The 27,574-nt window shown below is 40.8% G+C and overlaps 1 protein-coding gene across 5 annotated transcripts; it reads right to left on the reverse strand.

Annotated features, from left to right (window-relative positions):
• Positions 1-1,280: 1,280 nt before the first annotated feature.
• On the reverse strand, positions 1,281-25,654 carry tmod1 (tropomodulin 1). 5 transcript variants are annotated; one of them, XM_034076044.2, is made up of 13 exons: positions 25,331-25,654; positions 19,955-20,027; positions 19,713-19,772; positions 19,258-19,389; positions 16,529-16,685; positions 14,879-14,995; positions 8,999-9,088; positions 7,313-7,443; positions 6,846-6,953; positions 6,487-6,630; positions 5,858-6,002; positions 4,740-4,839; positions 1,281-3,280 (listed from the first exon to the last, which is right to left on the reverse strand). In XM_034076044.2, exons 4-13 carry the CDS (start codon positions 19,378-19,380, stop codon positions 3,262-3,264), a joined length of 1,134 nt encoding a protein of 377 aa, XP_033931935.1. In that variant the 5' UTR covers positions 19,381-19,389; positions 19,713-19,772; positions 19,955-20,027; positions 25,331-25,654; the 3' UTR covers positions 1,281-3,261. The 5 variants fall into 5 exon arrangements, with proteins under 5 accessions (XP_033931935.1, XP_033931777.1, XP_033931855.1 ...); XM_034075886.2 differs by having other exon boundaries at positions 19,713-19,777; XM_034075964.2 differs by having other exon boundaries at positions 19,713-19,793.
• Between the last annotated feature and the right edge of the window lie 1,920 nt (positions 25,655-27,574).

Here is a 27,574-nt window from a genome sequence, read left to right on the forward strand (position 1 = left end):
AATATCACAAATACCATGAACAAAAATGTCAGTATTTCAATGAAATAGTCACAAGATCTTTCAGTTTTATTTTGGCTGTCAAGCAACAACTTGGTGTACTTATTTTCAATGGATCAACATTCAGAATATTTGACCACTGCCTTTGTGCAGTTAACAGAAGTGTAACACTAATGTTTGTCTGAAGAGGGCAGCATAGGGAGAGACGGCAGCCCAACTGAACTGACCTGGTGTATTTATTCCATTTATCCAGTGAGTATCACTGTTGTCAATAACACAGCACTGCACATGTCCACACAAATGCTTTGGCAGTTCAAGAAAACGAAATATTTTCAAGCTTTATTTATTTATTAAACAACATTCAACCAAAAAATATGAACTATCTCATGTAACACAGAGTCAAGCACTAAAATATCAGAAGATACTGGACAGAAACTGGACACAACAAAGACTTTTGAAGAGTAGCACAAGTCCACGTCCTCTTTTGCCTTTAGCATTCAGTTGTACCTGTTTGACAAATGTTTACATCTATAACTTCCATTTGTTGAACATCACCCACAGCACTGACAAGAGTAACAAAGCGGTGACATTAAATAACATTAAAAGGGTTATCTGACCCTCAAAAAGGCTGTCAATATCAGGTACAGTTGTTGACATCAAGGAAACTGGATGGTACGGTCAGCTAAGATTTTTCCTTGATTCTGCAACATTAAAGGTCACCTATTATGCAAAATCCCCTTTGTCGTGTCTTTTATACATAAACATGTGTCCCCTCTGTGTAAAGAGATTCAGAAAGTTTCAGGAAAAAAGATTCACTCACTTTTTGTCCTGATCAATTTATATAAAAACCAGTCTACAAATGAGCTGATCAGATTTAGGCCACTTTGTGATGTCACAATGTTTTGTTGGGTTGTGCAACCATTAACCAATAACAAACCAAGGTAAAACCCGCCCACCTTATTACTTGAATCTCCATTGTGTTTTTAAACCAATGATCTAGCAGAGGGGCGTGGCCAGCAGCAGCAGCTCATTAGCATTTAAAGCTACAGACACAGAATCAGCACTTTTGAAACAGGGCTGAAACAGAGGGGATTATGGGATGCTCCAATGCATTATCTGTTTGGCATTTCGAGCCAAACACTTCAGAGACATGTTTTGTATATATCTGAGACCAATATTATATTGTTGAAAAATAGTATAATAGGGGACCCATTTTCTTGAAGCCAAAACATACAGACCTGTTTCACCTTGGGACATTACAATGTAACAGACAGTTTTCCAAGGATTTTTACTGGAGCAAATTTATTTTCAGACAGCAACATATTAGCTCAAGTTCCTGGTTACATAGCAGCTAACACCTCCTTTTTCTCATTATGCTGTTAAAGGTGGGGTAGGTAAGTTTGAGAAACCGGCTCGAGATCGCTAGAATTTGAAAATACACAACCGGAGAAAATCTGCCACTTCCTTATAGAGCCCCTCCTCCAACACACACGAACGCGCACATGACCAATGAGGGCACGAGATTTGTGCCCCGATGGAAGGCTGACAGGCAGGTAGGCCATCCAATCCGTTTAACGGATTGGTTGTACTTTTTACAGTATTACGGCTTCTACAGATGACATTTTTTTATGAATTTGTTGTCAAAGCACTTCAGATATTCATTGCTATCGGGATGTTAAGAGCATTCCATGGAATATAACAAAAAGTGTATCTCGAGCCGGTTTATGAAAATTACCTACCCCACCTTTAATGTTTAAAGTGTTGTAAAATACACAGCAGAGTTCATCATTACCAGCATGTGGATGTGTAGTCGGAGTTGGAAACGTAAATCATCATTGTGAACCATTAAAGGATCCATCCAGTATCAAAGTGCTATACCATATTTCAGACGTTAGGTTGTTAACTCATCACAAAGATAACAAGCATTTTGAAACAGCTAAAAGTATTTTTATTTTGAATAACTTTGATGGATTTAGGTAATCTGACAGCTGTGATGACATTAGAGGTTTTCTGTGTTTTTAATCGGCGTCTACTGTCTGTTATTGAAACCTGGATTGAGGCTTTAATATGAAACCTTTAATCAACAGTAAGTCAACATTACCAACCATTTTGTAATAAACCGCATGATTTAGCTCCAGTAAATAAAAATAAAAACACAAACAATCAACAAACCAGACTTGGTAGAAAGTGTAACAGAAGTCCAATCAAATACTCAGTTTGGGTTCTTAGACTATCGTATATAATTAATAGTAGACAGTCAATTCAATAAAACAACACAGTGTTCGTAGGTTGTTGTTTTTTTACAGTGGGTTCATAGAATAGCTATTGTCAGTAAATAACTCAGTTTCTAATCCCAGCTGGCAGGAATGCTCTGCAGAGATTGCTTGTATATTGCTGGATAATTTAACAATGTAAAGTGTCATTAGAGTTTCATTTACAGAAACCTTTTTAGACAAGATGTTACACTATCCAGCAAAAAGTATTTGAATGGCTTCTAACTCTTTCCCAGGTCCGTCACAAATAAATATATTCTCTATATAGCGACAAATCTCACAGTAGCCAGGTTTATAAATCTACTGTCCATTACTGAAGGATCTGTATAGCCTCTGAGCACTGAGTCACCAAGACAATGTTAAGGTCTATCAAATTCAAATGGGACATTGGCTTTTGTGAATAATTGGTAGAAAATATCTTGTATGTCGATCTCGAAACAACATCAGACACTTTAGGGAACAACAGTAATGGCAGCACAACTCATTTACAGCATAATAATTCAAATTAATTCAACTCATCAATGGTAACAGCGATTTCAAAAAAAGTCTCCCGTCCCATTTCAATGTGCCCCTGTTCAAAACCAGGCCTCCAGCCCCCTTTTTTAAGGATCTAGACACTTAAAGGGATATTAAAGGATTCATGAGTTTATCCAAACAGCTACAGCAAATGTCCACGCCTGTAACAAATCAAACATCAGAGTGCAAAAATAGGCACAGAATTTCACCTTTTGCATGCCCTGAAAGCTTTGAGTGACACTGCTGATTAATCCCATAATATCCTTTAATATCTACCAAAACATTTCTGGAAAAAAGAGTTCAGAGACAACATAGTGACGTGATGGTTGTTGTTTTCTGCCACCGTAGGGTGTCAGGCCGGAGAGGGTTACAGGAAGGTGTTTAGAGGATGGTCCGGGTCGAAGGGGAACGGAGGGTTGATGGGCGCCCTGGTTTCTATATATTTGTCCGACACTTGGGGAAAATGGGACCTCCCTCAAGCCTTCTCTTTCTTACTGTAAATAGAGAAGATTAAATAAGACAGAAGAATGACAGAAGAAGAAAAACAGAGGTGAAAGGATGAGAGGGAAGAAGAGAGGGCGGTAAATAGGGACAAAGAAAACCATTAGAAAAACAGACGCAGGACTGTGATTCATCAGCATACGCATCGTAGACAGCAACAGCAGAGCAAAGTTGGCCCTTTTGGTGCTTTACATGAGTAAGCAAAGAGAGGCAACAGAAAGAAGCTATCAGAAAAGGAAAGAAAGATTAGTTGCAGAGTTGCAACACCATTTATTCAAGTGGCTGCAAAGGGCTCTAGCAGGAGCTCCTGAAGGAAGAAATAACAGCAGTCAAAGGTTAAACTCGAATGAGAGCAGGAATTGATCCACTTCTGCCCCAAAATAGCGTAAGCACCCCGTTTGACCCCTAGTTTGTAATATTAATAATCAATAATGAATTTGTGATCAATCAGCAACTTGCGCCAAGTAATGACTATATGAATTGAAATGGCTTGACATAGTTTTGTGTGTAAATCATCGCATTTGCCTTTAGAGGCCTCTACCCTTTCAGTTTATACTGTACTTTAGTGGTGCGTGAAGTTTTAACAAACAAATCTGCAATTTATTAAATGATCACAAACAAATTGGGGATGCAGGGCAACTGTTTCGAATGAACAATCCACCTTTGGAAAAGAGCAGTATTTGAAAGAGTAAAGGAGAGGACACAGGTTGAGCTGAGGCGGCCAAGGCCAAAAGGTCGGGAGAATATAATGATCATAGGAGAAAAAAAGCCAAGAAAAACAGAAATAAAGTGGACCAAGAAAAGTTTGTAGCATCGATCTAGTGCTGGGAGAAACCACAGATCACGAAGGTGTATGCAGGTTCACAGTGCAGCCAAAAGAAGATGGAGTACTTGAGCAGGTGAAAAGGGGGAGAGTTTCATCCCATCCAATCAGATTCAAAGGCTGGAGAGGTAGAGTTGTTGCTAGGATCCAAACAAACGATAGAAGCAGAGTTCAAGGCCTGCTCCTTTGCATTTTGGTTGTCTATTTTGGAAAGTGTATATTATCTGCTGTTTATTGATCTGGATTAAAAAAGCATGGTTTATTTTAGCATTGAGTTATTTCAAAGTCATGTCAACGTTTCACTCCTTATTTCTGTTAATCAAAGGATTTAAAACATATATTCTGGAGGTTTTATGTCCCTGTATGTGGACCGCCACATATGTGTTATTATTCAGACTATTGTAGGGACCAGAGAGTAACAACAGCTAAATCTGGGAGACAGTCAACCAGACAAGACAAGAATATGAAAAAAAGAAGCAAGTGATGACAGGTGGTGGCAGAGGAGCAACATAAACTGTCAGAGCTGTTTGACAGCTGGTGGCAGAGGTTTCCAGTGGTCTGGAAAAGATCCAGGTGATGTTGGCAGAAGAAAGGCTGAGCGGTCACATGTGCTTCTTTCTCTTTTTTACTTAGTCTTGGACTTGAACTTTTTCCCGAAGGCCATCTCCAGCTCAGGGACGGACAAGGTGAGGGTGAAGGAGCCGTCAGCCTCCGACCTGACAACCCGAGCTTAAAGATGACGTGGGGAAGGAAAACAAGATTATGACACATACACTTAACTACAAGTGCTTAGTGATAGAGTACGACCACACTTCAAAACCATCCAAAAATAAGCAATGAATAAAATCCCCTTAATATCAATCCTGTTTTATCTTCATTTAGTGACACTTAACACTTATAAGGAGTTAAACTCACCTCTTTAGTGCAAAAACAAGTAAATGAATTACCGTAATAACTTGTGCATGTATGTTTCTTCTCCCATTCTCATTTTGTTTTCTCTCACATGCACTGACTCTTTTCTTAGTGCTGATGTCATAACTTAAAAAGCCACTGTTTTGATTGGCTGGTGCGTTTTGGCCTTACTACTGAGTTACCGGCCGATGATATCACTGCTACTTGCATTACAGTCTGATTCAAGTAAAACCCAAAGAGATATAGTGGAGATAAAGTGTCAGCATTGACGCACGCAACAACCTTCTGCACTAGCATACTTATACTTATATAGCATATAGCGGAATAAATATTCTAAACATAGTCTACATTTAAAATGATGTTGATTTTTTTAGGTAGTCCTTTTTGTTAGGCTAATATTGTTTTCTGATGCCCCCGTCCAAAGCAATACATTGTTTAGCGTCTGTGCTGGTACTTCTGTCTGTTTCTCAAACCCTGGGGATTGCGGAGCGGAATCTAGTGTTAATAACATATTGACTAACGATAAGTACCTATACAATCTCATTTAAAAAAAGTAAAAACCATCCCTTTAAAGCAATTTTAGGGAAATCTATCATATAACACAAGATGTTTTGAAAATACTATCAGCTCAAGGCAAGTTTAGGAACCATCGTCACAGTCCCAATTCTATTTGTGTGTGTGTGTGTGTGTGTGTGTGTGTGTGTGTGTGTGTGTGTGTGTGTGTGTGTGTGTGTGTGTGTGTGTGTGTGTGTGTGTGTGTGTGTGTGTGTGTGTGTGTGTGTGTGTGTGTGTGTGTGTGTGTGTGTGTGTGTGTGTGTGTGTGTGTGTAACCCACCCAGGTCGTTGTTGTTCATCATGGCGTTGGAGCCTCGGAGGCGCGGACCCTGCTGGGTGAAATGATATCCAAACTTCAACAGAGTGGTGTTTTTCTCCAGCATGCGGGCTATCTCCATCTCCACCTTGTTGCCTAGCGGCTGGCTCTGGAGTTTGTAAACAGAGGGGGAAAGCTGGAGCATTAAAACTGGACAAAAAAGGTACTGTGAATAGACTTCAATAAATAAAATAACTGCTGTTATCTCAACGCCAAGGAGAAAAAGTGGCAAAAGCAACACGGATAATGAACTAATGAGTAATGTTGAACTATGCAGTATATCATGACAATATAATCTGGGTGCATTATGCTGGAGGGCGATATATGGCCTGTATACACTACTTAATACACACATACCATCTCAGTTGTGTGCATTATACGTTTGTATAAATCGACATCTATATATGCAAGTGGGTTTAGCGTGTGTATTTAAGTGTGTGTGTGTGTGTGTGTGTGTGTGTGTGTGTGTGTGTGTGTGTGTGTGTGTGTGTGTGTGTGTGTGTGTGTGTGTGTGTGTGTGTGTGTGTGTGTGTGTGTGTGTGTGTGTGTGTGTGTGTGTGTGTGTGTGTGTGTGTGTGTGTGTGTGTTGGTACCTGGTTGTCTATCTTGAGCTCCTGTAGTGTGGTGTTGTTCTGCAGTGATTCTATGAGGGACACTATGCCGGTCCCTGTGATGAAGTTAGACTCCACATTCAGGCTCTTCAGCGTCGTGTTCACCTTCAACATCTCTGCCAGGGCCTGAGGACACACACACAGCACACACTGTACATGACTTTATTCATTTCTATGCAACATTTTTTTCCAACCTCATAACCATAACCTAAAGTCTGTTTTAAGCTAATGTCTAATTAAATAGTAAAAGAAACAAGAGAAAAGAGGCAGAGGGATGACATGCAGAAGGAGTTATTATAAAGAAACAGGTTAAAGGTTAAAATGTCACAGTTGTGACTTACAAATGCTACAGGGTCGTTGCTCCTGGTTCCCACAATACTAAACCTCTCCACCACAGAGTTCTCTATCAGAGCATCAGCGTACGCCTTCAGAGTCTTGATGGGGATATTCTGGGTACAGATAAACATTACAGATCAGTAAATGCTATATGTTACACTCAATATTAAGTGTTTTACTTAAAAAGTACCTTTTTTATAGCTGGAAATTGAAAATGAATGTTGTGCACCAATGTTTAGTTTGTTTGTGCTTTTGGAGCATGATACAAATCTTTTGTGTAACAGAGTTTAGTTTTATGTAGAAGAAAGTACTAGAAAATCTAAGAAAAATGGTCAGGGACAGATAACTTTAAATAAGAGAGACAAATATATTTCGTAAGATTTTTCATCTTTAAGGAATGATGGTTCAAGTAGAAGCTCGAACTCCAGAATCAATAAAGAAATCAGACCCAGTTGTTTTCCCACAGACACACCTTGATGTTGTTGAGGTTCACCTCCACCAGGTTGGGGTCGTTCCTCTTCATCCTCAACAGGGTTTCTTCTACGTCAGTGGAGTTGGGCTCTTCATCTGGGACTGCTTTATACTGTGCGCACTGGATCACACCTACAACACAGAACACACAGCTGTGGATCAAACCAGTCTGACTGTGGGAACAACGCATATTTAAACATGTTTGACGCCCTTTCTACACTTCACTCATAAAGAGTTAAAGACTGCCAGACTTCACCGAACAATGTTAGAAGTTGTATCTGATGTTGGTAACTTCTCATCTCCTTACAGCAATGGCCAAACAAAGCACATTATCCTGCCATGTCCAGAGAGACCCTGTCTAACTGTACTCAGGCTAATGCTGATCATTTTAAACACAGCATGCATAGATTTATCAGTTTTATCCCACTTTCCAGGCCAATGGTTTTCACAGCACAGACATGTCAACAGCCACTTTGCCACAGCAGTAGTACGTTCAAACCTTTACTACCACAGGAGCAGAGAACAGTGACTGCCAGTGACTCCTATCAAAATTATTGTTTTTCTTTTCTGGTGCATTGGAAGTGTGTTTTATTTCATCTACAATGAGTAAATAAAGTTATTTTAGTAAGTAATTGGCGTGGTACAATGTTTCAGTCGGTATGTAATTTCTGTAAGTCTACAGTAAGAAAAGTAGGTTGATAATAACAATATTGGGATACTAAATTCCATTTACTTAACAAGCACATTTACAGCATTCCCTTAGTGTAGTATCACAAAGGGCAAACATATTTTTGAAATACAACTGTTTTCATGTTATAAAAGTCTCAAACTATAACATAATAACGACTCATTGTTCAAAAATCATTCTTTACTTCCTGTGTTTTGGCAAGCGTGGAATTCTGCAGGCGAATCCGAGTTCGTAGCTGGCTCTTTTATCAGAGCCGGTCATATTTGGAAGTGAGGTGCTCGGCCTCTGTCTCTGTTTAGAGCTGGAGCAGAAGCTATAGGATGAGCCGCCATGCAATATAAACACAGGCTCATTAACATGTGGTGTGTGTGTGTGTGTGTGTGTGTGTGTGTGTGTGTGTGTGTGTGTGTGTGTGTGTGTGTGTGTGTGTGTGTGTGTGTGTGTGTGTGTGTGTGTGTGTGTGTGTGTGTGTGTGTGTGTGTGTGTGTGTGTGTGTGTGTGTGTGTGTGTGTGTGTGTGTGTGTGTGTGTGTGTGTGTCATATCAGAGAGTTTACACTACCAGTGCTAGATTAAGGGTAACCAGATGAATCATCAGTTATTCCTGGAGGAGCTATAGAACAATGTATGAGTGTCTGTAGACACTTTTATATCTATTGAACACCTTACTTCTAGTTTAGGCTGTGTATCTAAATGTTAACATGCGTGGAGTGCAACAAAAAAAGTCAGTGCTGATCATCTTAGGTTAAATAAACTTTCTGCCAGCATGAGATCATTGCACTTTGCATTTTTCTTGAATGAGGTGATTTCTCTCTTCCAAATAGTTGAGTGATTATCTTTATTTTAGGATACTTTTACTCATGGTCTGCACCAAATGCACTTAGAATCGAACCAAGTGAAGACTGCTCATGCAACTTTCAGTTTTAAACATTCAAAAGACTCAGTCAAATCTGACTAAAAAGTGTAAGTACATACGTGGGAGAGTGTGTGTTTTTACGTACTGTTGAGGCCTTGCTTGTTGACTATGTTGCTGCTGGCCAGGGCTTCATAGTACTGCTGGTTACTCATCAGGGTGTGCATACCCAGGATGGCTGGAAGACAGTAAGAAGACAGAGTGAGGATGGAAAGTAAAAAAGCCTGAGGGGAGAATCGGAGACAGAGAGAGATGACTGCTGAAGAGTTTATAGATGTAATGGTTGTCTAGTTACAGCCATACAGAAGACCAACATGCTGACACATCACTTTAGGAAACACAAGCAAGTCAAACCTGACACTGACAGATTACACGATCAAACATTTTAATGCCATATGCTTTCAGGTAAATGGTAACATGCATAGGCGGCGCGTGAGGCTCAGGTTTGAGAAGGCTAAATAACTTCTTTTACCTGACGCTGCCCGCCTCCGGCGTCTATAGAAAATAGCTCAACTCAGTGTGCGGAGTTTAAATCTCTCACGTCATATTACAGGATAAAGGAAATACAGTTTAATGCAGAGAAGACGCCGACGTGTCGCAGTTATCATTCATATTACATCATCAATCAGATCATCGATCATATAATATCATAATATATCATATATTTCCTTATCTGAGTCAGCTTCTCCAGCCTCATCTGGCCGTGCAACACTCACAGTGTCACAGACTGTATGCAGAAGTATTATTTTAAGCAACACATTATGTTGACGAAACACTCGAGTCAAATGTAATTAAAGTCAGATCCACTCGTGTCTTAGATGGGGCAGTGATATCATAAAACGATACGCTTTCAAACACTCGGTAGGCCTAGTTATTTTTTAACCAGTTGTTCTGTATTCTCCTTGCAGGTGCAACTATGTGGCTTGTATCCTGGATTATATGTTTAAGTCATGGATGTTTAAAGCTCATATTTGTCTAATATTAGTTTACTTTTCATTAATGAAGTATGACGCTGCGCTGTCGGTACACTTGTCCCTGTTTGTGATTGGTCAAATGTAGCTAACCCCGCCCCTTTCACGTGAACGCGCTCTCAGCTGGTGAGAGAAACCCTGGCTTGATTTACCGAGTTGATAACCAGCGTCGTAGGACCGCTTAGCGAGATCTTGTTTGTTAGTTTGTTGTTGTTAGTTAGTTTGTTACTCAGACATATCCAGGGTCTGTTGAACTGGCTTCGTAGTACAGGGCACAGGTGGCTAGCAGCGCTAATGTCAAAGTCATTATACATTATATTTGTATTTTACCAGGATGCAGTGACACAAATATTTGGGAAGGCTTAGCCTTCCCTAGCCTACAGCACCCGCCGCCCCTGGTAACATGTACGAGTTTTGGTCTCCGAAGCCCACAACCAAAATATCTTTTTGAGCTCCTAGGAGGCTGCTATATAGAATAAAAGATAAAGAGAGATTTATAACCTTTATCAGAGAGGCTGACAACATGAGAACAGAACACTTTGCAAAGACATACACAGTCAGGGAACACAATCTACCAAACTGCTTGCTGTAACAGTTGGTTATATCTCTCACAGGCTCCGCCCTCTACTGGACTCTAGGAGTACTACCTTACCCTGCGAGCATTCTCCCACTGAGACTTCTATAGACGTAGCCGGCCTTGGAGGGCCTACCTGAATGCGCGCGCATCACACTGTATAAAAGGAGGCCTCGCCTCCTGACTATCATCATTTTCTCTTCAGCAGCGGAAGTGATTCCACGAGAGACTGACGGCCCGTCCACACAGCGTCGACAACTCCAATCTGCCCATTCACTTTGAATGGGGTGACGTCACGTTGCCTCGCTTTTTCGCCGAACTGAATTGTGGGTAGCAGAGCGGTCCGTCTCCGCCGTCTCCGGCGTCAGAAGTTGAACAATGTTCAACTTCTGAGGCCGGAGACGCCGGAGTAGCCAGCGCCAGCCAATCAAATCCCGTTTCTGAAAATCTGACAGCTCAAGCCGTAGCCAATCAAACCGCGTCTAAGCTGGGAGAGATATCCCGCCGTTCATTTCTATATTTCAAAAAAAGTTGGAGGAGAAACTAATTATCGCTGTAGCAAATCACCCGGTTTTGTATGACCAGACCCTCTTCACCTACCAGGATACAAACCGGAGGAACCAGGCATGGAGGGAGGTGGCAGAGACAGTGGGTGAAACTGGTAGGTTTTCGCCTGTTTGGGGAGTTTATATATATATTGCTCCCATAAAATCCCCGGGGTTTTTTGCTTTGTATGTCGGGGGTGGGAGATTCATGTGATTGGTTGTTGGTCGTGTTGCTTGAATAAAATCCCCAAGCTCCAGACACGCCCAGCTCCAAGCTTTTTTTGAAGCTGTAGTGTGGACGCTCCGTTACGCTTGGAGAATGCTCGCAGGGTAAGGTAGTACTCCTAGAGTCCAGTAGAGGGCTCCGCCTGTGCTAATATGACAAGGGTTACAATACGTAACCCAACGTTATGTTACCTTCAACAAGTGCAGGGACTCGTTGTGCTCCCAAAATATTCCTGCAGCATTTTTGATGATACAATTATGTCATGCAGGAAGTAGAGACTGAAAAATCAACCTCAATATGATTGCCTTCTACTGCTACTTAAATATCAAAGCATATTGTGATTTACTGAAATAAACTATTTGTCAATACTTAAAATATAGTGTTTTAGAGAGAGAGTTCTTAAAATCCAATGGTAAACTTGACTTCTGTATGCTTTACTGCAGAGACATGACGTTTTTTAAACATCTTCATTTTTGTACATGCAGCATCGACATGGCAAAGGGTGCAGAATCGCTCCATGCAAACATGGTGTGCATGCAGTCTACAGATACCCTGGGTGGTGAAACAGAGATATCCAGCAGGGATGGAGGTGGAGGGATGAGGGGGAGGGGTGAAGGGAAGATGAAAGGAGAGCTGGAGGAAATGAAGAAGATTTGGTTCAGGAAAATTAAATGAATGAGGGGGAAGTTGAGGCCACCGTTAAGTGAGGGAAGATGAAAAATACCTGCACTTTAGCACATTAAACAGATCAGTTCTATGAATAACAATCAATAGGCGCTTTCACACCAAGTACTTGTCGTACTTAGTTCCCAGTACTTAGTTCATTGGAACTCTTTAGTTCCCGGAACTAAAGAGCACATCGCCTTCACACCAGAAAAAGTCCCTGAGGGAGGCCCGATCCCAAACCGACCCCTACACACTACCCCTCAGTTTGCGCGTTCGTGCGGAGGGTCCGCCACATTAAGTGCTGTTCCAAACTGTTACGGCTGCTGTTTCTGCCTGCTCGGTAACCTGTTTGGGATTGTCTGCAGCTGTGTGTGTGATTATGTAAATGAGCTGTGTGGTTGCCCCAACATCATTGGCTGTCATCTCCTGGTCCACTTCCGAGGACACTGATTGGAGCACGCCGGGCCCGACGTGCAATACAAAGCTGGGGACAATCATCACTCTGGAGGCTCTGTTGAGTGAACAGACGCCTCTCGCCATTTGCTCTTCGTTCTGGGGGTTAACTTGTGTGGACCGTGTTATTGTGATTAGCAGTATTGTTGTGATTAGATGTGCTTAGATTAGTTTGATTAGATGTGCTTAGATTAGTTTAGTATTGTTTGAGGGTTGTCCTAGCTGTGTTTTCTTACAGCCTTCCTTTATTTAGTTGTACCACTTTTAAAGTGAGGTTTTGTTTTGTTCCCTATATTAGTATTTATTTCTTCTGTATGCCATTAGACTCCTTTTTTAGAGTCCTCCTTTTGTTAGGTTATTTGTCAACCTGTGCCCTTTTGGCCTTTTTGTTTGTTCAGGCTGCACGCCTTCCATTTTGTTACACCCTGTTCTGTAATAAAACTACTTATAATTATTACCAATTACATACTGGTGTGTGTTGCATTCCTCATCCCTAGTGAGTTTGTAACACAAACCAACGAGTGTGGAGCGGTGTGGAGGGGGAGTGGGTTATCAAGCACTCAAACAGCGAGTCTGCATCGGTGCTGACTGGAGACCGGTCTCTACCTGACCGGAGTCACGCTGTGTGTGTCCGTCAGGAAACAATCTGTTTACAAGTAGTTCCAGCAAACATCCGCTGATAAATTGCGATGTTAACAACCTCATGATAACCTCACTTTGTTTTTACTTAGGATCGTACCTGTGTTTAGTCTAGAAAAAGGTAAATGTGTGCATTTTATTATAAAATTGTGTATATTTACAGACTATTGCAAAAACTAAGAAGCTTATAAACTGTGAAGACCACTGAGACAAATGTAACATTTGTGATATTGAGCTATATAAATAAACATTGATTGATTTATTGATATAAAAATCTTTAGTTTAAAACTAAAAGAGCTTTACAAAAAAGTAACACAATTAAAGATGTTTAGTTATTAATTTTTTGTCTAAGAGATGCTGATTTGAAACCGTTGTTACATACAGTTACGGCATTTCCTGTTTCTGCCGGAGAGGGGAGGCCGTCCCCAAAGCTTGCCGCTGTATTTACTCCCTCCATCTGACAGGAGGGAGCCTCGTTGAGCTGCGAGTGTGGCTCCACAGAGTTCACTGGCCGTTTCTCAATCTCAAGGAAACTGGCTTCCAAGCCAATATTTCAAGGATGCTATGTCATCGAGTGCCGCAGAAGGACTGTTCCAATCTCCAGCATACTTGGAATTCCACCGAGGCCGCGTCCTTGGTTTGGGGGTAATTTCGAGGCTGCACATGGGTAGACTTTGCGTTCTTAAAATCCCCACAATGCTTTGCGCACGGACCAATTTCCCCAAATCTGTGGCGGAAAATGTAAGGCGGGGCCTCTCATATCACGCACACTTGCTAGCCTGTTCCACTCTTCGTTTTCCGAATGCCAAGAAGGATTCTTGCCTAGCTTCTGAAGCAAGTGACTCGGAAGACATGTTCTTGACAGGTAACCCAAGCAAGTATCCTCGCGATTGAGAAATGGCCACTCTGTCACGGAGGGGGAGTGTGTAGGGGTAGGGTGTAGGGTGTGGTTTGGGCCGGAGGATTAGGCAAATTAAGCCACTGACGTCACTTCTTCTTCTTCTGCTTTGGGTTTACTGGCAGGCCGCAAACAACTTCACGGCGTATACTGCCACCCGAAGTCCCTGGCCGGAAGTCCCTGGAGTTGGGGACTGGCTTCAGTAGAAGCTGCTGGGACTCTGGCCGACACCTGCTCATCACTCCACCGCTCCCATGTTTTTTTTTGTGTTGCCATAAGTTAGTCTCTCTCCGTTGGTGCGCTGGGCTAATGCTAATAATGCTAATGCCAGCAAATAAAATGGCGGCTTCACAAAAACTTCTCGGAGTTTTACGGGCCGTGGTTTGCAATTCGCCCAGCCAATCAGAAATGGGAACCTTTTTCTCCCAGGAAAGTACCTGCTCTCTAGCAGGGACTAAATAGGGGGGACAAGTTCTCATGAACTAAGTTCTAGTTCCAGATCTTTTTGGTGTGAACCGTATATGCATTCTATGGTGTGAATGCAAAATCCCAGGAACTATCGGAACTAAAAGGGAAAAGTACGGGGAAAAGTACTCCGGTGTGAAAGCGCCTATTCAGATTATGTTTGTATAAATGTGGGTGTGGATTTTAGATTTTATGTTAGTTATTAGTTTTTAAAGGAAAGGTTTATCTGTATTTGTTCACTATTATAAACCCGTGAAATTCCGATGAAGAACCGCAAATTATGAAAATATATTCTCCCAATGTTTCCATTCACTTTTGTAGGCATGTTTTAAACTGCCTTCACCATGGGGAATCTGGTAATTGTGCTTAAAGTCTTGCCAAAAAGAAGATAAAGAACAGCTTTATACAGAAGAAACCCAAAAACCATTGTGTATAAGCGAGTATAAATGAGAGAAAAGTTCAAACGATAAGAACTATGGATATTTAATACATGTTGCTGTGATGAGATGTGAGTGGAGGTGTTTAGGATACCTGCGATATCACAGAGTTCAGCATCAGAAGCACTCGCCAGGGCTTCTTCCAGCTCCGGCTCCAGAGTCACATTCTCCATGATGGGGTCCACCATCTTCTTCGGCACAAAGGCTTTCCCTGCAACATGATGGATGGTTTTAATCCGAATAGAAGCACTACTACTACTACTACATTTACCCCATATGATATGATATATTTCATATGATCTAGCTACCACATTCAATGACTGAAGACCAAATCAAACCAAAGAAAAAAACTAGATATAGTCTTCGGGGAACATACTGATTTAATATGAATCTAACCCTTACTTTAATGAGTATCCCTCCATCACATCACCCCTGACCACAGGCTGCTGTTGCTGACAGGTCAGCTGTCTGGTCAGCTCCTCGAGTTTCAGCCAGATATTTTTTGACCCCCACATGAGCACTTTGGCGAGATGTTAACCAGAGCGCTTAGCAGCCTAACTGAAAATCCCCCAAGTCCTCCCTGGATCCTAATAATACCACTGCACCCTTCCAGGTAAAACCAGTTTCAAGTCCAACCTGTAGTGGGCCTGGTCTCAGCAGATGGTGAGCAAAAGATGAGAGGTTCAAATGGAAAACGTTCTCTCCCTCTTCTTCGCATGCTCCCTGTCACTCTCCTTTAACTCCTCCAGTGACTTTCTTTTATTTGAAGCCAAAACATTTTTGGCGAATGGTTAGGTGGCGCGATAGTCTGTAGTGAAGGAGCGCGCTCCCGCTCACGGGAGCCTGCTCGCGTTGTGCTCCGCAGCAAACAGCTGTTTGCTTTTCACCCAACAACGACAACCGACTCACGGAACGTTATGTTGTAGCGTTGATAAACGAAACAATTTAACTAAATTGCTATAGTCAAGATACCAATACCACAGGACAATTTTTTTAAAGCAATATTTTTAGTGGCCGGCCCACATCGTCCGACCAGCCCACTTCAGTACCGGCCCATCGGGATTCGTCCCGATGGCCAGTCCGCCCCTGATTTGACACCAGTTCTTGAGGCAAGGGATATCTTTACTGATTCAGTACAGCTGGTCTGTGAAAAACGTTATTGTCTTACAAGTCTTTTAAGAATACAAGTGCATTAAGGCAACACCCAGACAGAATCACCTGATAAGTAGAGCCAGAACTTTTTAAGGAACTTAAAGTTTGTCTGCGGTCCAAAGACCCAAGTAGATTAAAGGGGCCGCATTATGCTCATTTTCAGGTTTCATCATTGTATTTTGTGCCTGTACTATGACATGTTTACATGCTTTAATGTTAACAAAAAGTGCTTTATTTTGCATATACTGCTCTTTTCACCCTCTGTCTGAAACCAGAGCCCAGTGTGCTCTGATTGGTTAGCTGGCCGGCTCTGTTGTGATTGGTCAACTGCCTTGATATGTCCCGTCCCCTATCACGTAAATGCGCTAGCCAATAGACATGTCACTATGTTAAGGAAGTAAAAACAGGAGTCTAATCGGGCAGCCAAAAATATATAACACACCACAGGAAAAGGGAAAAAGCATAATAGGGCCTCTTTAAACATTTCAATGTATGAAATGGACAAAGCTGTTTGCTCTTTTTTGACTACTATGGCCAGGTGCCCCAAAGCGGCTCCGACACATCCCAAAATGATGAGAAACCCAGATTGTACCTCTCTTCTCCCCTGTGAAAGGCACCAGGTCTTCTTGCTCAGGATGCTCTTTGGCCTGTTTCTCCAGATGGGCCAGCAGGTTATCTCTCTGAAATGTCCCAGTCGGATTTTTCTTGGTCTGGTCCTTCTGCCGCATCCCAGCAGGCAACAACGCATTCTAGACAAACAAGAGTTTGCATCAGTTAAAGGACTGATACTGATTGTATCTCATTTCTTTCTTCCTATCATAGCGTTTAAGTGCTGTAGTATCTTGCATCAGTGCCGAAGAAGGAGAAACAACAAGACGAAGAACAAATACTTTATACATGTGGCGATTAAGATGTAGTTAATATTCAACTTCAGTCTTTTTTTAAATGAAAAACTGTTAATTCTTCTAGATTTTGCCTTTGGAAATAAGAGTACACAATACCTTTAACCCCCGAAATAAAATAAATAAACCATGAAATGCAAATAACATTAGTAATGTAATGTATTTGTTTACATTAAAAAAAAAGCAAACAAATCCCAGTGGCAGAATACTCATAGAATATTCATTAAAAATACTACCAAATTAAGCCCAACGATAATATGGTAATTTTTGCATCACATTTGAAAACATGTTCCACAAGTATTACAGTATTAGAGCAAAGTGATATGGGCTGAGCTCTGTTTAATTTAACTCCCACATCAGTCCCTAACTCCAGCCTAAAACAGGACCCAGAGATTTCCCAGAGAATTGCTGCTCCCTACATTATGCTCAACCCATAGCAGCATTCAAACCAAGCTCTGACAAGTGCTACTTATAGCTTCATATCTTATCTTTCCTCTCAGCGCTCTCTCCTCATGACTCTGTCTCTCTTAAACGCTTTGACTCAAATCCAGCAAACATTTTTACAGACCGGTGACATGATAACTTGGGTTTAAATGTACTCTTTTAAAGTCAGTTTTTCAAATGTTGTCTTTCCAGTAGTGGTCGGTAAATGTTCACATGACTTTTCATGACTGAAAGCAGTATTTATAGTAAAGCCAGGAGTATATCACATCGTCACTGCCAAGCTCTTAATGTCACACGTTGTATCAGCTGTAGATAACAGGCACACTTAGAGCATTTTATTTTTACCAGCATGAGACTTTGTCTTTCTCTCCTGTCACTTCTTACTTTACTACCCTGTGTCCTTTTTTTTTTACCTGTCTCCAAACTTTTACCAGTAATCTAGATACATTTTATTTAAACTTTCCCAGATTTAAATGTAAGAGCTTTAATTCAAAGATGTCACAACAAGTCTTTAGTTATAAAGTGACAGTACTGTATGTCATGTCTTAGAAAAGTAAACAGTACTGTATAACCCATTCCACGTTGTAATGGGTCATTGAAAGACAATACTGTACAGTATGCACAAAAACACAAAGTATTCTCAAGATCATCGACAATAAATGAATCTCACTACCGTAGTACAGTTTGCAAGCATGCTGTTTTTTTAATGTCTTACTGGAACTGACGTGGGAAGTACTGGGAAGGTTAGAGTGGGCACTGTTGTGCAACGGGTTACCCTCATAAACAGGCACAAACAAGGTAAGCACGCACTGCTTCTGACTATTTCCTCTATTTACGTCATGAAGGAACTTCGGTCACTCCCTGCTGGCATCAGTCTGCCACACACACACACACACACACACACACACACACACACACACACACACACACACACACACACACACACACACACACACACACACACACACACACACACACACACACACACACACACACACACACACACACACACACACACACACACACACACACACACACACACACACACACACACACACACACACACACACACACACACACACACACACACACACACACACACACACACACACACACACACACACACACACACACACACACACACTATACCCTTCCAGTCATTCCCTGGCATTGAGGGGATATCCAGCCTCTTTATGAGCAGTTGGAGATTCATCACAAAGCTATTACAGCTGCTGTCACCATCTCCACCCATGAAACACCACTGAGGGTACAAACCTGGAGGTCGATTCATCAAATACAACAATTATTACCGTAATCTTGAGCAAAGCAAACATCATAACTAAATCAGACACATACGTTTCCCCATACACCCTTCCCCATACTTCCTCAGACATATAAGTACAAATTATTATTGATATTTCTTTCTTTAAGGGAAATAGCACCAACAAAAAGTGAATGACTATTCTTGACGACAAAAAAGGACATCGTCATCTTCTATTGTTTGTTATGACTGATTAACAGTCCAAAACTAAACGTCCTTAATGTACAAGGATGGAGCCTCATATCTGAGAAGCTAGAACCACCAATGTCTGGCTTTTTTTCTTGCTTGTAATATTAACTCCATGCTGCCTCATTGTGCAGTTACACTTACTGCCAAGCCAACTGACTGCTAGTAAATAGGTTTTTGATTGGCTGATCTTCCGTACACTACATACAAAGTGCATTAGCTGCCACTGTACTATTACTGTGTAACGGATTCAAGATTACTCATAGTTTCATGAGCATTAATCGTTTGCACTTGTTTGACTGGCTTACAAAAAAAATGATCTAACAGTATTTCAGATTATATCACACAGCTATTTAGTTATAGCAATATACAGCATAGTCAGGGGCCTCTGTTTAGCCTGTAAGACCACCTCACACTCCACTAACACAGCGACAGAAACTCTTTATGGACTTCATACTATAAACTTACATCAGGATCCAGCTCCTCTAATTCATCCTCTAATCGCTGCAGCTCTTCCTCTGATAGTTTCTTCAGCAGCTCGTCCTCGTCTATGTCCCTGTACTTATCCATCTCCTTCTTCATAACCGACATGATGGACACCTGAAAACATGGATAGGCCCACTCTCAATTCAACATGATAATAAATAGCCACATTATTGACAGGAATGTAAGGTTTTTATACCATAAAATAAACATTTGGGTAGAACATTTTTCACAACTTACTTTTGATTTCTTTCAATGACAGTGGGCTTTCACAATCATTTACAACACAGATCGTACACTTACATTTCTTGTACCTAAAATAACTTGAGGTAGTATAATTAAACCAAACCTTTGTAACGTAAGATTAAGTGCCTCCAGGGAACAAATATATTATACAAATAAACAAAGGGATCTGAGAGGTATTCAAATAGTTCCCTCACCTCAATCACCCCTCCAAACAGGAAAAGGCCAAATGTAGGAGATCAGGAGCCTGCAAGACCCTACACTTTGAGAAAAATAATCTGTGGATCAAATCAACAGCGAAATCCCTCAAATTAAATGGTCAAATAACATAGGGTTTGAGACGAAAGACAAGCATACCTGACGGTTTTTGCCAAACAAAAACATTACTACGGCAAGAGTCATTTTATGTGGCGTTAAAATAAAACTTGAATGCACTTACCTCAATGACCCCTGGCTCAGGGGTAAAATAACAGCAAAGGCAGCCAAGTGCCTGTCACGCTCCTGAGAGGGACCTGGAAGAGGAAGAAGAAGATCTAGAGAGATTAATTGACCTTAAAATGAAAAAGCAATAGATACACTGAGTGATTTATGTAGGAAGATATTAATGGTGGGGTAGGTAATTTTGGAGAAACCAGCTCGAGTGCGCTAAAATTTGAAAATACACAGCCGGAAAAAATCTGCCACTTCCTTACAGAGCCCCTCCTCCAACACACACGAACGCACACATGACCAATGAGGGCACGAGATAAATGTGTGCACAGATGGAAGGCTGACAGGCAGGTAGGCCATCCAATCATTTTAGCCGGGCTAAAATGATTGGTCGTGCTTTTTACAGTGCTACGGCTTCCACAGATGACATTTTTTTATGGATTCTTTGTCAAAGCACTTCAGATATTCATTGCTATCGGGATGTTAAGAGCATTCCATGGAATATAACAAAAAGTGTATCTCGAGCCGGTTTCTCAAAATTACCTACCCCTCCTTTAAGCATTATATTTCACAGCTTTCTGTGTTTTTTTATTTCAGCTTCTTCACTTTTTCCTAAAGTATCTAACAGCATAGCTACATCAAATGTTCCGATAGTATTCAATTTGCAGATAAAACTGTTTGGCTAGCTAGGTGCTACAAGCATTATGTTTTCAGATTAGACAGCTAGTGTCACATATTATTTGTTAGCAGAATTTCTTTAAGGAATAAACTGGTCTCAAAGCAATTCTTTCACACACAGTGACGTCACGAGCTACCCACAATGCAACACGTGCCATATATATATATATAAATACGCGATTTTCATGGAGGTGCAAATATCCTGGAAGTGCAAATATAAACAGCTAGCTAACGTAGCAAGGCAGAGCGCACTAGGTTTGTTTTCTGAATTAACGACCGAAGAAATCGCTGCATGTCTTCGGATTACATCTCTGGACTTGAAGGGTGTGCTCTAGGTCGTTACCAGCGTAAACTAGAGCTGTGTGGGTTGTCGGATTGCCCTTACAGACTGCGTCGATTTTGGCAGCATCTACGTCTAATTTCTGGAAACACCAGGTGAATACCCCACTTGTCACAATAATATTATCATGCCATTGCATATATGTGGTATTTTAGAGTTGACTAGATATTGATTAAGGCAATAGACTATGATATTCAGTACAGGAAGCTTGGCAACACCTAGACGGTGTACGGCTAAACCCTTGGCCTGCTTGCACCTCGCGTAAAACGGCGGATACCAGAAGTACGGTGTCGCCCTCGGCCCAATACCCGTATGTGTGTGTGAAAGAATAGTTTGATATTTTGGGGAGCAAAAACAAGAGTTAGATTATAGTTTGATAACACTCTCTTGGCTCTACAACTAGCTAAACTTAGCACAACAACTGTAAATGATAGCGCTCTGTCCAGACAATTTCTTGACTAGGAGCAGTAACTTCCATGAATCTGCACCTGTGGGCTTCCCCCATAAAATGGCCAATTGTTATTTTTACACAACATGATGAAACATTTGAATCGATGAGCTTTAGAGTTGATTGATGGTTTCTGTTACCTTTTGGTCAGAGCCAGCTTGCTGTTTCCCTCCGTTTCCATAATTGTTGCTAAACTAAGCTAACTGGCTGTTAATTGTGGCTTCATACAGTATTTAACATAGTGATATAAGAGTGGTATTGATATTCAATGACTGTATTTAATAACATCAATCTAAAATCTTCCATAAATTACGAGGGTACATGATGTAATTTAAGGTAACACCTGGCAATATCAATTATTTGCTAGAATTTTGGTTTATTAATCTCTACCAGGATTACAAAACAAAAACAAATATAGATACGGTTGTATGGCCTTTGTTGAAGGAAGAATCCATTACATTTCAACAATCAATGTGAAGAGAAAGGGATTATTTTTCAATGTTGTTAACATTGTAAGACAAGGCATTTTGCCTTGGCGGAGATCCGCTCTCAGACTATCTTTTATAGTTTAATGGCATGAATATATCTGAAATAAAAAAATTGTTGATTGTCTACGGTTTGCCTCATCTAGGCCTACTCATTTGGAAAAGGGAAACCACGAGAGAGGCAGTGTGACTTGCTGCAGCAGCTAAAGAATGTCCCACTCCGTTTTATGAGATTCTAAGACTCCAAATCTCTATAAGCACGCAGATGCTCTATGTCCTCCCAGAATGATATCCTGTCACTGATCCCTCCGCCATGAATCACTGCAGGAAGTGCTGTTTTTTCTCAAAGTTCGCTGCAGAGAAATGAAAAAGTCAACCCAGGATACACTAAATATCTTATCCCGAAAAGTTTATTTATTTGTCTCTCCTACTCTGCTGACAATATGGACAGATGGAAGATCTGTTTTCTTTCTCTCTCATTGTCTACATTGCAGTCCAGATAACTAATGATAGATGAGCAGCAGCAGAACATTTGTGGGTAACAGCACCAAGTGCTCAGCATACATACTTTCTCTAAGCCACTGTTCCTTAACTATGGGTCAGGTTCAAAATGCTTTGTGAGCTGCTGCTGATAGATGTCCACATGACAACACTAATAATAAATACACTGAGCCTGCATCAAAGGATGAGAATTATCTCAAATGAAGAAAAAGGGTTGTGATGGAGCCTAAAAACTCAACCAAAGTGTAAAGAACTTCCATTCAAGAAGGGAAGATATTCCTTTTTGATCTTAAGCATGACAGCAAGTGTGTTTTGACTAACCTCCTAACAGGTGGAGTCAAGCGTGCTGTTTTTTTGTTCTGCTTTCTCTAAGCTCCACAACACGACAAGTTTCCAAAACCAAAAATGAAGAACTGGGCTCTACTCCAAATAACACTGCAAGTCTGCTGGAAGAGGGCGACCTGCTGTGATGATGTCAAACAGACCCGTGCTTGTATTTATAACGTTATTACAAGCTTCTGCTTCATTAGAGGACATTCAGTGGGTAGAGAGGAAAGACTATTAAATTTGACCTGAGTTAGAATGTATCCTGTAAAGTTATAAACACTTTACTTGAACCCTGACCTCTAAACTTGTCCAGTCCTCAAGTCTCCAAGAATAGCAGCAGAACCATTCATCAAGTTTGATGTGTGTGAAACTTTTAAATTGATGTAGATTAAATATGTTTTAAACCTGATTTGCAAAAGTCAGCTTTCCTGCAACAAAATGCTCTGCGTGCCTGCTCTACCAGAAATTGTATTTGTATATATTTCAGTTTGATTTTAACTGTAAACCCCGCTCCAAGCTTTTCAGTTGTAAAACACATCTCTGGAAAACTCACATGCTCTTAGAGCGGCCAAAGATTTGTTCAGCCAATACATCTGCACATGAAACGGAGTTGAGGGCACTGCAGTGGATATTTAGATGATTCAGCGGACAACTTCCTGCTTAATGTCTTCAAACAGCTCCCATTGTCATGATAAACAATCACATGTACAGTAAGTGTCGTGTGAGTATTCCACTTAAAACTTCTTCAGTTTGAGAGGTCAAAGATATATTGCTTTCATGTTTGAGTTCAGTTACCACTATTTTCATGAAAAACTATGATGAACATTTGTCTAAACTAAACAAATGATCGATTAACATATACAATTATTCGCAGATGAATCGATAATGAAAACAATTTTCAGTTTCATCCATATAAAAGAGGTTCCAATGACAGAAACTAGTCATAAACAATGATACTAATGAGGAATAAATGTGCTAATCTGGTCAACCTGAGAATACTAACCCGCAACTAACAACATTCCTAGAGGGATAAATCATGTATAAGACATCATGCTATCATGAATTCAAGTGTTGTTTCAACAATTGTAGGATATCTATGTAAACTTTTTTCGCAGGATTGCAGTTGTTAGAATGGTCTCTGAAATCTTCCAGCATAAAACAGCTGAGAGGCAACTGGTCAGCTTTACCCTGCCTGTGGCTGTGATAAGCTACAGTAGATAGAGAGAGAGAGAGAGAGAGAGAGAGAGAGAGAGAGAGAGAGAGAGAGAGAGAGAGAGAGAGAGAGAGGAGAGAGAGAGAGAGAGTGTGTGTGTGTGTGTGTGTGTGTGTGTGTGTGTGTGTGTGTGTGTGTGTGTTTTTTTTCTGCTGTGACAGTAACAAGGGTGTCCACTTACATAGTTGTGAGTACAAGTGAAATGCATAGATGCTTACCAAAATAGATCAGTAGACCACAGAAGGTTTCTTTTTCAAGTTCTCATCATTGATTGATATTATTACAGTGTGTGAGTGAGCGAGTGTTTTTAGAAATTATCTCATTCTGCCACTTTATGGAGGAAACTAAACCCATGGTTAAGTGTGCTGTGTCGTTAGTCTCCACTTTGGGGACCAGTCGTAGGCCTATATCATAAAGAGTATAACAAGGGGCCTGAGGACCGGCTATTGGGTGCCTTCTGCAAAGGTCAAAAAGTAATGTGTGTCACTGATCAGAGTTTCGTTTCAAGATAGCTAGTGCGATTATACAATACATATCCAAGAGATGTTAAAAAAGAAGATGCTGATGAAATACTCCGCAACAGCGAGCTCACAACTTAAAGTGAGGCGACTAAAGATTGAGTTTTGTCTCGTCAGTGAACCACAAGAGTATATGGCTATACTCAAGAAAAGTAAGAGGAAAACCAAAATGTACTAAGTAACAAAGGTTACAGGGTTCAATTTACTCTACAGTGATGCATTTAGGTCACAGAGGAACTGGCATCCAACATGTCAGCCGGCAACTGTACCATCTCACAAGAGTAGAACTGTAATCCTGATTATACATGGTGCATTTTTTTTAAATCATCAAAAACCTTGGAAAATGAACCAACTTAGCTCAAGCTTTTGCTCAAAAGTATGTTGTTGTTGCAGTGACTTTTACTAAAGTTTTTACAGACGTTAAGAGATACCGCAAGCTATATTGAGAATATATATGTACAATCACTATTACACACTAACCAATTGTATCACTGGGGTCAAATTTGCCATAACAGAACATTTTACTGATTTATTTGTATCAAGTAGCTCCTGTATGTGATAAGGACTGCATTACAGACCTCATCTGTGCAGGGCTTTAGGGTTAGGACTTGCTGAGGGCCATTATATCAAGAGTGGAGCCTACAACAGTCAATAAGATATCCTCCAACAGGTAGGAAAATACTAGCAGTGAAATTAAGAAAAACTATTCAGTGTTTCTGGAGGAGCCCCCTTTATACTCAAAGACATGGAGGAACCGGATTACTCCCAGCTTTCTTTAGGTGTTCTCCTGCACATTATTTTAACCAAGATATTGTGAACTTCACTCATTTGACTGTTTTACAGGCTGCAGTATCATTTTTGCATTTATTTCCGTACCTCCTCCAGCGCTATTTATAGCCGGACAGTCCCGCTGGGTGACAGCAACGAATACTTTGACCAGATATGGTTTCCTTCAGAGCCGCCTGGAGTCGCGCCGCGCGGTCCGCTCTGCAGCACGCGCAAAAACCGGGAATCCGCAGAAAACTCCAAACCAGCAGAAAGCGTCCAGATAATCCCGAATGCAGCAGATTTCTCAGCGTGCTCAGTTTCCTCCCCCGTCAGTGCTCGTCTCTCGGCGGGTTTACGGAGGCAGCAACTCGTCTCCCGTAAAGGGCAAAGTAAACTTATGTGGAGAGATCCTCCTCCTCCCCTTCCTCCCCCCAACACGGCTGCCCTGTCACTCCAGTGATGTCATCCAGTGGAACTGTGTCCATTATCGGACACCTTTCTCCATCATTCAATAAACTATAACGTGAAATATGTAGGCTACAAGCCTGCTCCTTAATGTAAGTTTGAACAACTCGAGACAGTTTGTTGTCGTTGCAGAATTGGTTTGACAGAGAAAGAGATTGCTTCAGTTTTTTTCCAATAGTTTACATGTCATCTGGACCAGTTCATCCCAATCCATACCAATAGTATTACTTTGACGATAAAACAATTTGTGTTCTTGGATTTTAGAGCTTCTTCTAAGAATATTTTAAGAAAATTGCTGTTTTCCACAAAAAGTCTTGGATTTCTATATTGCTTCCATATCACGTGATCCTGTGAAGACAAATCAACATGCAGTATTGTATTACTATTTATATTTATTGTACTTTAGTGCTTCTTCTATTACATTATGAATATTTAGATTTTCTACTTTGAGTAAATAGGTCACAACATGAAAATATATTAAATTAACTAAAAGTCGTCTATCTGCAGGGTTCATACACTTTTTCACCAATGATTTTCAATGACTTCTCCATGACCTTTACCTAACTTTTCATGACCAAATTACTCTCATCGGTACCACTGAAAATGGTTTATTTTAACATGGAACAGGAGAATAAGGTCTGCATATGAAACATGTTGTGCCCATCTAAAACAAAACAAAGTCTCTCACCAGCAAAATACCTCGTCAGTTAAATGCCATTTTACATTTCATTACTATACGATACATTATTTATTATCATTATAGTATTACTATCAGAGATGGGGTCGTTACTAAAAAAAGTAATATATTACATATTACTTTAAAAAAAAAAAAACACTATATATTACACTACTTCGTTACTATCTACATAAAGTAACTCGTTACTTTACTCACCGAGCACGTACGAAATGCGCATGCGTGAGTGGCAATAACTCTCCTTACCAGCAGGCGGCGGTAGTGTGTATTTGTCATTCAAAACAGGCAACAACCGGAAGACAGAGAAGAAACTCAGACTACGTGATATAAACAAACAACAAATAGCGTGTGTTAGCTTCACCTTAGCATGTGTTCTTTGCAGGTGTTTGTTGAGGTTTGACGTTGTGTTTCCAGCAGTGGATAACAGCTTCTGGCCTGGACACAGTTTGCACCTCACCGTCACATTCCTGTCTATTCAAGTTCCGACGAACTCAAAGTAATGGGCATACCTCCACCCCTCGAAAGTTATCGCTGACTCAGCCATGTTTATGCAGCACTGCACGTGGAGATGTGGAGGTGCAGATTACGTACATATAAATCTGTGGCGGAAACCCCTCTTGTCTGTCAGTGTGATTATGGCTGATTTTAGTAAGTAACGCGTGTCGGGGCAATGTTAGTAACTGTAGTGTGATTACTGAATTATAAAAGTAGCGCGTTACACTACTCCGTTACCGACAAAAGTAATATTATTACAGTAACGCGTTACACCCAACTCTGATTACTATTTCGCCGATTAGATAAAATATAAATTATATTTGATGCAACTTTAGTTACATTTCCATGACTTTTCCAAAACGTTGGGGAAAATATTGTTTTCCATAACTTTTTCAGGGCCTGGAATTAGCATTTTGAATTTCCATGACTCTCCCAGGTTTTCAATGACCGTAAGAACCCTGTATCTGGCTAATCTCAGCACACTACAATTGGCATCCAGCTGTTTATGGGGACGATATGTTGGGACGTTGCCAGGAGTTCAATGTAAAGCCAGCACACATTTCCAAGTTAACGTCAAGTCCGCAGCAAATCTGGATGAACTCCGTTGTACCCGCGTTTTTAGAGATGTGGGTAAGGAGGAAATGAGAGGGTTGTCTTTTCTGAAACTTTGTGATTCTCCTTACACACCGGGGACATAT

The sequence above is a fragment of the Pseudochaenichthys georgianus genome, chromosome 1 (assembly GCF_902827115.2).
Source record: "Pseudochaenichthys georgianus chromosome 1, fPseGeo1.2, whole genome shotgun sequence".
Lineage (NCBI taxonomy): Eukaryota > Metazoa > Chordata > Actinopteri > Perciformes > Channichthyidae > Pseudochaenichthys > Pseudochaenichthys georgianus.

What these genes read in the sequence shown, in the direction of transcription:
- tmod1 (XM_071202573.1), bottom strand. Translation starts at nt 19,380, where the DNA reads ATGTCGGTTATGAAGAAGGAGATGGATAAGTACAGGGACATAGACGAG. An exon ending in CAACAAGCAAGGCCTCAACA is followed by an intron (nt 7,444 to 8,998) that starts GTACGTAAAAAC and finishes TCTGTGTTGTAG; the next exon opens with GTGTGATCCAGTGCGCACAG. An exon ending in AGCTCAAGATAGACAACCAG is followed by an intron (nt 6,003 to 6,486) that starts GTACCAACACAC and finishes TACAAACTCCAG; the next exon opens with AGCCAGCCGCTAGGCAACAA.